The sequence below is a fragment of the Ipomoea nil genome, unplaced genomic scaffold (assembly GCF_001879475.1).
Source record: "Ipomoea nil cultivar Tokyo-kokei standard unplaced genomic scaffold, Asagao_1.1 scaffold1129, whole genome shotgun sequence".
Taxonomy (NCBI): domain Eukaryota; kingdom Viridiplantae; phylum Streptophyta; class Magnoliopsida; order Solanales; family Convolvulaceae; genus Ipomoea; species Ipomoea nil.
The window spans coordinates 390,222-402,991 of NW_017617557.1; the positions used below are offsets into that span (position 1 = coordinate 390,222).

Sequence of the window (12,770 nt, forward strand, 5' to 3'; positions counted from 1 at the left end):
GCGACGCAATAGGACTTTAAGAATTACAGGAGAGAGCTATTAGCGTACATGAAATGGGGAGATGTGCAAATGGTAATTTCAAACTATCTTGAACAGAAAACAGATTGTGCTGATATGTACTTCGAATATGAGGTGAACGCAAATGATCAGTTAGCTCGTGTCTTCTGGGCGGTTGGTATGGCAAGAAAAAACTACGGTGCGTTTGGCGACGTGGTATCCTTTGATGCAACGTACAAAACAAATAGGTATGAGAGAGTTAAGTTAAATAGATGGGTGCGTAAATTTAAACTTGAGTCAAAGGGTGGGGATATCTTTCGGTGACCACGTATACAGGTAATAAAGAGTATAATGTGCATGATCCGTGGGTCTGAGCGTGTGTGTAAGTTAGCTCTTTAGTGGCATGGTGAGGGTGTCTTTGCCTAACTACTTATGCTGTAAATAAAGAGCAGTATGTGCAAGGGTTGTTGGTCTGTGCGTGTGTGTGTATCATGTGCAAGCTTTTCATTAGGTTTGTGCAAGTGTAAGTACGGTATATAGTGGCCTCTAAACACCAAGGCTGGTCGTTATTCATTTGTAAATTTTGCATTCGACTGAGACATGCTTGAAAAGTTTGCGTATGAATTATAACGCCAAATATTTGACGGGCGACTAATTGCTATATATTGTATTCATACCGCCAAATATTGGACGGGCGACTAATTGCTATATATTGGATCCAGGTACAACCTTGTGTTTGTCCCATTCACAGGAGTAGACAACCACAAACGATGTGTGACATTTGCAGCGACCCTGCTTGATAAGGAGGACATGGAGTCGTACAGCTGGGCACTAAAACACTTCAGGAACGCAATGGGGACTGCACCACCTATAATAATAACCGAGAGCAAATTACACTTTTGGTCCTATGACTATAAGGAGCGTGTTAATTTCAGTACTTGACTTTAGAAACTAACAATTTAGTCTTGTAACTATGCAATTTCTAACACATTTGGTCCTTCCGACCAAATCACCGGCGAAATTTGGCCGGAAAAATCAAACCCATTTTAAATTAAATATAAGTGGGGCAAAACGGTCATTTTAATCCGACACCAATAAATTATTGCTCCAAATACTGTTTTGGAATTGGGAATTTGTTGAATTTCTGGGAGTTTCGGAGTGGGGAATCTGTGAGGTGTTATTTAATTTAATCTGTGTATTTATTTATTTATTTATTTTTTCTGCGACGATTTATTATCGTTTTGAATGGAGAAAAGTGATTGAGGGGGTTTCCCTCCAAAGAGGTCACAACCGGAGGTGACTTCGACAGTGGCCGCGGCGCCGGTACTTGCGTCAGCGGATGTTCTGACAAAGAAGCTTGCGAGGCAGCTGGATTTCACGGGTTTTGGCGACAACGCAGCACTAATTTATTGGTGTTGGACTGAAATGACCGATTTTGGTTTTTCCGGTCAAATGGGTTTGGTTTTTCCGGTCAAATTTTTGCAGTGATTTGGCCGGAAGGACCAAATGTGTTAGAAATTACATAGTTACAGGACTAAATTGTTTGTTTCTAAAGTCAAGTACTGAAATTAACATGCCCCTTATAGTCATAGGACCAAAAGTGTAATTTGCTCTAATAACCGATCAAGACCCATCTATGAAGATTGCAATCGCAGATGTGTTTGCAGGTAGTCGCCACCGTTACTATATGTGGCACATAATGACTAAGGTTAGCGAGAAAGTGGGAGCTGAGACGTCAAAGAATAATGAGTTCCGACGGGCATTGAATAGTGTTATGTGGAACGAGAAATCAACGAGAACAGAATTCGAGATTGGGTGGAAAACAGTAATTGGAAAATACGGCGTACATGAAAACCGATGGCTAACCCGTATGTACGAGGAGCGTGCGTCATGGGAACCCGCATTTTTCGATGATGTGTTCATGGGTGGGCTACTACGTAACACTTCCCGTTCAGAGGCGGAGAATAGGATTTTCCAGGGTAACATGAACAAACACTTATGCCTGGTAGAATTTTTCAGCCGTTTTGAGCGTGCGGTAAGAAAACAACGAAAAAACCACCTAGAACTAAGCGCAAGTTGCACCAGACATACCCCAGTTTTTGAGACCCTCCTACGCATTAAGCGATTAGCAGCAGCAGTGTACACACTGACTATTTTTTATGAGGTCCAAAATGAAATAAGTGCCGGGTGTTTTAAATGTCGAGTTCGAGCATTCACCGAGGCAGAAGGGTTGAAGACATATGTGGTTGAGGATGAAAACGAACAACGATACACATTTATAGTGCAAGATGGGAGCAACATAGAATGCACATGCAGAATGTACGCAAGAATTAGACTCCTTTGTAGCCATGTTTTTGTCGTACTCAAAGATGAACATATCGATGACATCCCCCCACAACATATAACACCCCGATGGGCACGAGAAGCAGTTAAGCACTCCCCCACTGATAGGGACGAAGATAAACAGAATGGTACCAATAATTTGGCGCACGGCAACAATGAAGAAGGATAACTAATTAATATATTTCATAGATGTTTGGGCAAGGCCAAAGCAAGACCCGAAAAAATGAAGGAGATGAGACTGTGCATTGAAGAGTTTGAAGCGACATTCGGGGAGGACGTAGAACAAGAGGTGAATGAAAATGGGAAGCGTGCAATAATGGAGTCGTATTGCGATGTCGTAGCCCCAGAGATGATAGAAGTGCAACCACCTCCCGTAGCAAAAACCAAATGGTCTGGCAAACGAATGAAATCAGCAAGGGAGGTAGCAATGATGGAGCATTCTAAGAAAAAACGCACATGCAAAACATGTGGACTGGCAGATGGGCATAATAGCCGAAGCTGCCCACGGAAGTAGTTATCCCACTAGTCCTTTAATAATTATTAACCAGAAGTACAAACATTTTAATAATGTGTGTTTTTTGAGATTCTAAGGTGGTTAAATGTTATGGACAGCTGATGTGCAAATATCCTGGCGAGTGTGTGCATTGCGCGTGTAGATTAATGAATTCTTTTTTTTTTTTTTTTTCAGAAACCCAGTTTGTGCATGATTTTGTGATACCATTTGCATTGATATTAACATGGACTTCGGTGGAAAAAGAATGGTTTTTAAAACAGGAATTGAATAAAGTTTAATTAAAAATTAAAAGAATACACTCTCAGAATTCGGATAAGTAAAGAAATGGATCATTTGAATAAATAAGGAGAATACGTAGATGTTAAATTTCAAATATTGAACGTATTTGAAAATATGTTAACAGAGAGTTTATAAATTTTGTGAGTGTTTGGACGCGAGTGCGAGTAACCGTTATAGTTGTAGCATGAGCACCAATACGGACATGCACTATCATGGTTTAAAAAAGCAATATAAAAAATGAAACTAATAAACTCCGTGAATTTGCTAAATAAAGTAAATGGATCGTTCGAATTGATTAGGAAAATACGGAGTTGTTAAATTCTAAATGTAGAACGAATTCAGAAATATTTAACTAGAGAGTATATAAACTTTGTTAGTGTTTGATCGCGTGTGCAAGCGAATGTTATAGTCGGTGCATGAGCATTCATATAGCATGTAATGCACAATAGTACCAAATGCAATATTAAAAATGAAATGAATAATGTATTTGAAAACGGTAACTTATGGAAATGGACCCTTTGAATTGATAAGGAAAATACGTAGTTGTTAAATTCTAAATGTTTTTAAATTCCTGAGTGTGTTTTGGCTAGTGTGTGCAAGTGAATGTTATATTCAGAGCGAACGTGGGGGTTGCCCATGACCACGACCCTAGTTACAAAGTTAGCATAAGGGACGCTTAGTTAAATGCGTATCCCAGTAGGACAAGATGGGCGCAGGAAGAAATTAGAAATTCTAGGGAGGAAATGTACTGTGCAGCGTTGAATATAGGTCCGTGCAGACATGTGTGCGGTTTTAGGGTTTTTGTTTTATGTCGATAGGTTGTGTGACTTGTTATAGAGTGGTAGATGCACTACTAATATAGACAAAAATGCTCACAATTAGCTGCACAGTGCTTGTGCATGAACAGTAGAATGTACCGACACCATAAGCAACGGAATACCATACTAACCGAAATGGAAAACTAATTATTGGAACACGTACAAATAATGTTAGCGCACGCGACAAAATATCCAACTGTTTGACAACATCCAAAACTTAAATGTACGAAAAAAATGTTGATGCGGTAAACAACTACCAGTTACACGTCTTTCATTCACCACCTTCCATTCACTGAGCACCACCAGCACTGTTGACAATCGCTTGGCGACATGTGTTTCTATGAAACATTAGAATTTCATAGACATACCGCACACGCAGGGAGAGCAATGCACGTCCGTCTCCCCTACTAAGGCTGCAATCCCAGGAAGCAATCGACTGGCCTACGTACGTCTCCATATGACGCATGGCAAAAACCCCACAATCCAACTTGTTTTTTGTATCGCGCCATGACATTCGGACTCTCCTTGGGATTAGTTGCAACACCTTTACGTAAAGATCTGGATAACTAGCATCCTCAAAAAAGACCGAGAGCACATCTCTCTATTTAAAAAAAAAAAATGGTCATAACGCCAAATGAATACAATGATGACTAGTATATAACGATGCGCCATTAGGTAAAAAGTAAAACACCAACAAAGTAGAAGGACAAATAAATACCAACACAGAAGGGGTATCCCCGTACTTGTCAAGTGATACCCCCCGCCCCCCCACAGATGAGTTATCGATGAAGTCAAATTTCAGCCGTCGAACATCAACAACAACGACGTAATAATGCGACTTATCTATTATCGGAAAGATCAACTGCCAAAAAAAGGGTAGCGTATACACCAAAATTAAAAAACGATTTCACTAATATGACCACAAGACAAATGGGCACATATAGAGAATTCAAATGTGCAAAATATGAATGGATTAGAGATTGCACTAACCATGTCAATATCAGACCATAATTCATATGGTGACACCTGCAAATCGGCCTCCAACGCAGCAGAAAACCAACCCAACCGATGAGACCATGCGACCGTAATTTGAACCACCGAGTACAATTGCACGACCAAAAAATATTAGTATCGAAATGAAACGGTTTCTACGGGAAAAAGACACGACCTAAAAGGGGATGATGGGCTAACCGTTGTGGTGGGAGATGCAAATAACCGCGTTGGTGCACCAACCGGCTTGGTCCTCTCACGGGCATTCAAAATGCACGACCAAGCACTCAACACACCCACCAGCACTTTGTTCCTTTCCAATAATGACACAAGGTCGAACCGACGAGCGGAACGGCCACAGTAGTTAAATAATTCTGCTGTCCTGTAACATTAGAAGCATTAAATTCAAATTCATAATACGTCGGAACCCCGAAAGACCAAATGTAATAAAGTGAAAATTCTTACAGGTCAACATTTGAAGTATGAGCAACTCAATCATAAACAGCTTGAGGATCAATATTATTGGCAGCATGCATATTGACAGCGCGAGTACGCGTGAGGAGCGCATAAGAATTGAAATCGATGGTGCGCAAAGCACCGACATCCTGCACTACAGGAAGTGAAGCCTTGATTGGTGCTACACGTATCGACAGACTGGATACCACGCCCTTACACGGACCGAGCGTAGGGTTTTGCTGCGACATGAAAACAAACGAGGGATGAAAAAATATATACAAAACAACATAAACAGTAGTGGGGAAAAAGCAACCAGGGAGACAAAACGATACCTCAGTAGGAGTTGAAAAGACATGCTGAAAGTTCTTACCACCTACACCCCAACCACGTGCAGTCACGACCCCGTCCGTAACGGCAACCCCAACGGACAGTGATTTTGGGGCAGGAGAGACTTGGTGTTCCAACGCACGCACCTATTACCAACATGGATGTGGAACAGAGAGGATTGGGGATGATGGAAGAACCAGGGGCCGAAAAAAGGTATAATGATAACAAAAAGGCATCCACACTAATACTTACAGGTACACAAGGTGCATACCTACAACCTCCGGTTGGAACATTTGAAGTATCACCCACATATTCGCGCACAATTGCATCCACCTCCTCCCAACATTGGGTAGGGAGTTCTTGCGTCAACCTAAGACTGAACGAAGGAACATCATCACACCCCTAATGAACGTAGAAATAACCATAAAATGAGCAGTGCGTGCGTAATAAGTAGAAAGTATGTGTGAAAGACCAAAAATTACTGTCCATTATCAGTTAGTAAGGTAGGACCAACCGTTATACAACACATCTGCACCACATAGAAAGTACAGTACCATGCGTGACAACTAACCTACCCCAGTTAACAAACAACAAAAAAAAGGCCACTAGTAGTTGTAGCCACAAAATAAGTGTCTACCATCCACATACATCCTACACACGCTTAACTTTCCTGCGCTTGTACACAATCATACATACAGCAACTTGGGAATCAACCACTGGACCCCCCGATGACACTTGCACAGACACCCGATCATGCTGGGGTGGCACACCTCCGACATCATCACTAATAGGCCCAACCTGCTTCTCAACAACACATGGCCCCATATGTGGAACTTCTGGGCGCGCGTTCTGATCCTGTACCGCCCTAACCGCTTCATCAACAACCTGAAAGCTCTCTGGGTTACTCAAAATCTCATCTGCACTATTGGTCGTGGCACCGCCCGTATTTGCAAGGCCAACTGGCTCTGTAGATGCATGGCACTCCAACAAAGAAATGATCCTCCGCCGAATAATACACGCAAAACGCTATCTGTGCGGGTCGAGCATTGAGGGTGAATCCCAATGATTTGCACAACATCATCCAACGCAGCGTCTAATGCGCCCATCTTCAAAACAAAAAATTCACCAGGCGCTTGCACCATTTCAACGGATTCAAGTATTATAAAATGGCCAAAAAAATTAAAAACAAAGAAAATACAACCGGAATTGAAACGCATCCAGCATGTTAAATACAACGGCCTTTATTTAAAAAAAAAAAACAAAGGAAAAAAAGGCTCGTAAACCAGAGCACATACTGCACTAAAAAGTAAAAGTCTTAACATGTACTACAAAAAACCCGCACGAACCAGCGTATAGAAACGCACACAGTAAGAAGCATGTAACCGATTAACATATAAAACAAGGGGGGGAAAATACACAAGCACTAAAAGACCACAAGATACTTGATTAATTAGTTCGCACAGACCTAGGGGCGTACTGCACCCACCTGCGCCTGCCCCATTTCAACTGAGTCAATTATTATAAAATGGGCCAAAAAAAAAAAGGAAAAAAAAAACAAATAAACACCGAAGTTGAAACGCATCCGGCATTTTAAATAGAACGGGTTTTATCCTAAAAAAAAATAGGAAAAAGGACTCAAATAAACACCCAATATGAAACGCATCCGGCATTTTAAAAACAACCGCCTTTATCCCAAAAAAAAAAAGAACATAAACAAAAGGACCCATAAATCAGAGCACAGACTTGAGTAAAAAGAAAAATACATAACATGGGCTATCAATAAACCGCACGCACCAGTGGACAAACACGCACACAGTTAGAAAAATGTACCCGAGTAACATATGAAACAAATACAAAAAAGAAACACGAACACAGAAAGGCCACAAGATACTTGATTAAATAGGTCGCACACACTTAGGGATATACTGCATACACCTATTGGGAAAACGCAAACAAGGGAAGCGGGGGAAAAAAGGAGGGAATACCTTAACAACACCAGACCCCCAGCCGATACAGAATCACGAAGAGTATCATCATGCTGGAAAATAAAACGAGAAAAGGCTTTAACAGCATAAAAAACAAGCATAAAAAACATTTAGCTACCACACACAAGCAACGACTACTCAAAACATAGAGGGACACAACCCCGAGAACTAGAGGACAAATAATGGCATAAGGAAAAAAGACCTGGAGGGCAGCACGAGCAGAAACACATGGAGCACTACGAAAAACTGGAGGAACAAAAGCCCCAACTATATTCCCAACACCAAACCTTCCAATCCCCACCTCAGCCAGCTCACGAGCCTTAAGAAGACCCGTAGCCCAACCTCTAAACGAAGGGAACGACCCTGTCCGACTGCACAACCCTGTCAACATAAAGGAGCTAAAACCGGGAACGCATTAGTAACTTGCACATAATACACAAATGCACGCACACGACTAACACGGAATCAAGTACTGAATGGAATAGCATACCAACAACATCAGAGCAAGCCCCGCGAATGGCTTAGACGGGTCAACAATCCACTTAGCGTGCCCCTCGACCAAACAGTCCAACACAAACTTGCACCAGTTGAGATTTTTTATCTCATCCAAATCTTCGAAATGGTGGAATACAAGCTGATTGGCATACCCATTTTTCATCGGGGACCCAAAAATACTAACGGCCAACACAGCGAAGTGACGTTTAAACCAAACATCACCCTCCAAACAAGCCAGGGTCCGCAACATATCCCCTATCTTAGCCAACATCACCGAATGCTTCGAAACCTCAAATTTGGAACACCACTCTTTGAGAGTGTCGCTAACATCGTCTTTAAGCCTTTTGGTAATAGCAACACCTCCACAGGGCAACCCCAAAGTGGCATGGACATCATTCTCTGTGACAGGTAGTACTGCACCATTCGCTAAACGCACACACATGTTTGAAGAATCAAACTGAGCCAAAAGCCACCTACTCAACCGCTTGGGGAAATCTTCCACCTCAAGATTCAACAATTCCCCCAAGCCAATTTGAACCACTGTTTTACGTTGGCAAGCACTGAAGTGTTTAAACTTAGACATCAAATGCTTGGGCAATGCGCGAGTATAAGAGACGGGAGCACCACCCCCGCATCCCCACCAGACCCAACTCGCACCCCATCCAAAGGCGCTCGTACCTGAACAGGAGTGGACATCGCGACCGGAGGAACCGGGGGGGACCCAATTTGCACCGCAGCAAAGGGTGGCTGAACTTGAACTGGGGTCGAAACCGCAACCGAGGGGGGGGGGGGGGGGGGCTTGTAGACCTAGTTGCACAACAGACGAACCAGCACCAGGCGGGGATACAAACACATCAGAATCGTTCTCTACAATGAAAACGACGAAACAAAGGTAACGCAACATACATAAATTATGAAAGAGTATCCAAACACACCAACAATATGACAAAGCGACTCATAAAAAATCCATACACACGGGCGTTAAAAAAAAAAAAAAAAAAAAAAAAAAAAAAAAAAAAAAAAAAAAGTAACTGAATAACAAAAACAATAAAAACACCTTGTAAAAAAGTAAGTGAATAAAACCGTACGCATAGACCTAAAAACTGTACTGCACAGACGGGAAAAACGAAGTGCACACTAGTAAAACAGGCCACGAGCGGAAAACACAAACGAAATGGGTAACAACCGCAGTGAAAGACTATGGTAAATTGAAAAATTTACAAACTACCGAAGTGCACTTGGAAAAAAATACGAAAAATTTAAACGCAAAGACCAAAACAACGAACTACGCATTACAAAAAATATTACCACCAGAATAACAACAAACAACGAATGACCGAACTAACAAGACAATACCCTCCTGCACACGCCAATAAAAATTATATGCACACAACCCCAGTAAAAATTATACGCATACAACCTGTAAATTAGTATATCCGACATAACAAATAAATGAAGCCAAACGCATAGACCATTATATCAAAATGCACACACAGTAAGAATAATATAATAAAAGTAATAATTGTAATAATTGTAATTTTAAAAAGATTTGTTGGTGGAATCATTTAAACATATACGGTTACTGTTTTATAACCAACATATTTAACCCTTAAAAATTTAATTAAAGGAAAAAAATACGTGTGCTGAGACAATAACTATAACCAACATTATATAACAATAATAACCCAACAGGGTAACTCAAGTGGCAAATGAGCTCTCTTTGTGGGGGAGAATTCTGGGATAACATGGGTTCAATTACCACAAGTAACGATTCCCTTTGGGCCAGCTTCTGTGCCTCTCGGAGCGAACTGGGTGGACCTGGACCGTTAAACGGACAGAGAAAGACCCGGACCACAATGTGTGGTTTACACCGAAAAAAAAAATTATATAACAATAATGTTAAAACTCTTAAAATTTGACAAATTAATAAAAAACACATATTCGAAAAACAGTCAAACGCACACGCCATGTGATCAAAATGCACAGACAGTAAAAAGAATATAATAAAAGTAATAATAGTAATAACTGTAATTCTAAAAAGAAATGTTGGTCGACACATTTAAACACATATTGTTAATGTTTTATAACCAACATATTTAACCCTAAACAATGTAATTAAAAGAAAAAAAATTAATGTGCTGTGACCAAAATTACAACCAACATTATATAACAATAATGTTAAAACTCATAAAATTTGACAAATTAATAAAAACTTTTTTAGTTTGTGACAATTATAATTAGCAATTAAAGAGAAAACTAAATTTGATCAGGGTTCCCCATGCGGCAGAGCATAACTTATTTGAAAACATCACAGCATAGCATCATTTTTTCTATAATAAAAAAACACAAACATATTTACATGGCTAATTTACACTACCAAAGTTCAAAAATTAAAAAGCAGTGAACACATATAATAGCATGTAGAACGTACTGCACACACCCAAATCCTACAACGCATACACCCACCCCCTACCCCTGAAAAGCGTAAAAACAACTAAATAAGCCAAACGCACAGACTATACGCACGCATACACCCACCACCCGCCTCACAGCAAGCCCTCACCCCCCTAACCCACCCCGTCTAAACTAAAGCCTTTTTTTTTTTTTTTTTTTTAAAAAAGGCAACAAAGAAAATCAAAAAACGATATACAGAGAAATAAAACTAACATTGTACAAAGAAAACAACTAGGCACAAACCCAACACCTACCATATGCTCCAATTCGAAAATGGAAACAAGAGGAATCCAAAAAAAAACATATGTACACACTACACCCCAAAAATGCTAACAATATGAAACCAAACAAAAATAACTTTCTACACAATCCATAATTGAAACCAAACATTGGACAATATGAAACCATTCGACTGCACACGCCGACATGATATAACGCACATACCCCCGGACAGACTACTAACCGGGGAAAAAAGAAAAAAAAACCACCCCACACGGCGACACCGTCCAAAACACCACAAATCCCAATCAACCCATCGACACCGCGCGCAGAACCTACACGGCGGTTAAAAACAAAAACCAAAAAAAAAAAAAAAAAAACCCAACCCCGAACCATCCCACCCGGAAACCCTAGACACACGACCCCTAGAGACCAAAAGGGCGCTGCCCAACCCCCCCCCCCCCCCCCACCACAGACCACCGACCCAGACGCTGCCATGCAAAACAAAACAAGCCCCCTGAATCACATATCCGCCCGAGAAAAAAAAAAAAAAAAAAAACGGCGACCGGTAAAACTCGAAGAAAAACACCCCACCCACACTCACCGGACCTATCTGCACAGCAACCCCCCATCGCGGCTAAAACCGCCATCCAGGACGACATGCACCACAAAAAACACCCAGAATACGCGACCCACACCATAAGCAACACTACAACACAGAAGCAATACCTGGAACGCCGCCGGAAGACGCCGTCCTCAACCGCTTGGAACTCCGGTTCGAAGAGCCCGCCGTGCCGAACGCTATACCTTTGTGCAAAAACGAACCGTCGTGAAACGCTAGGAGAAGGAAGAAGAAATGAAGAAGATGACCGGTCAGGGAGAAGGTTACAAAAAGAAGAAGAGGCGGTTGGTGTTGGGAAGAAAGCTCGCAAGAATATATAATTAGCACAATGAAAATAAATAAACGGCACCAAGAAGAACACCAAGAATTTTAACGTGGAAAAACCTCCTCAAGGCAAGGAGTAAAAAAACCACGGGCACAAGCCAGTAAACCTTCCACTATATAGATAATGGGTACAACAAAGGAGGCTTCTCTAATTCAACGATTAGAGGCAACACAAAATACAAGAGAAAATAACATACCCCGAGGCACAAGAATTTTTACGAAATCCACCAACTTCTTCTCGGCTAATTTTCTCACACTTGTATATCTCAACAAATTTTCTCTCCTCTCTTTTTCTTCTTCTTGAACTCTCTCATATCCAAGGTAGCCAAATCCATGGCCTTTATATAGGCTTTACAAAGCCAACTCTTTTGTCTTTTCATTTGCCCACTTTAATCTCCCATTAAGTGGACATGAATGAAGCCATTAATCAAAAAACCTTTCACTTCATCTTCCAAGCTTAATTGTTAAGCTTTTGGTCACCACCCTACCCACATTGGTGGGACCATCTAGCAACAGTTGGAATGGGAAGAGACGACACAGTTATACTACACATAATAAAATTCGATTACGACCATAATTATCACTGCACAAGCCCATAAAATCTGCAAATAAATTAATGTAAATTAATATAACCTAATAAAGACACAACTAAAAAGACAACAAATTAAAGCCCCTCCACACACACACAATGATACGCACGTGCCCGTAATGCAACATTCATCTCATCCGTCCAACACCCCAAATATACGTACAAGATCAAGCCTCACCACCTTACCTGCCAAAGGAAACCTCACCAGATTCAATATCTATATATATATATATATATATATATATATATATATATGTACTAACTTAATGTTGTTGTATGGACTAACTACTTGGACCCAGATGTGTTTGAGAGTGGGTAGAAAGGTGTTGTTTGGGTCGCTAGATAGTAGTTGCTTTTC

At 40.9% G+C, this 12,770-nt stretch overlaps 1 protein-coding gene across 1 annotated transcript; it reads left to right on the forward strand.

The window, feature by feature from the left end:
• Positions 1-1,633: 1,633 nt before the first annotated feature.
• LOC109183483 (protein FAR1-RELATED SEQUENCE 7-like) lies at positions 1,634-2,509 on the forward strand. Its single transcript, XM_019333586.1, has one exon. It carries the CDS (start codon positions 1,634-1,636, stop codon positions 2,507-2,509), a length of 876 nt encoding a protein of 291 aa, XP_019189131.1.
• Positions 2,510-12,770: the final 10,261 nt, after the last annotated feature.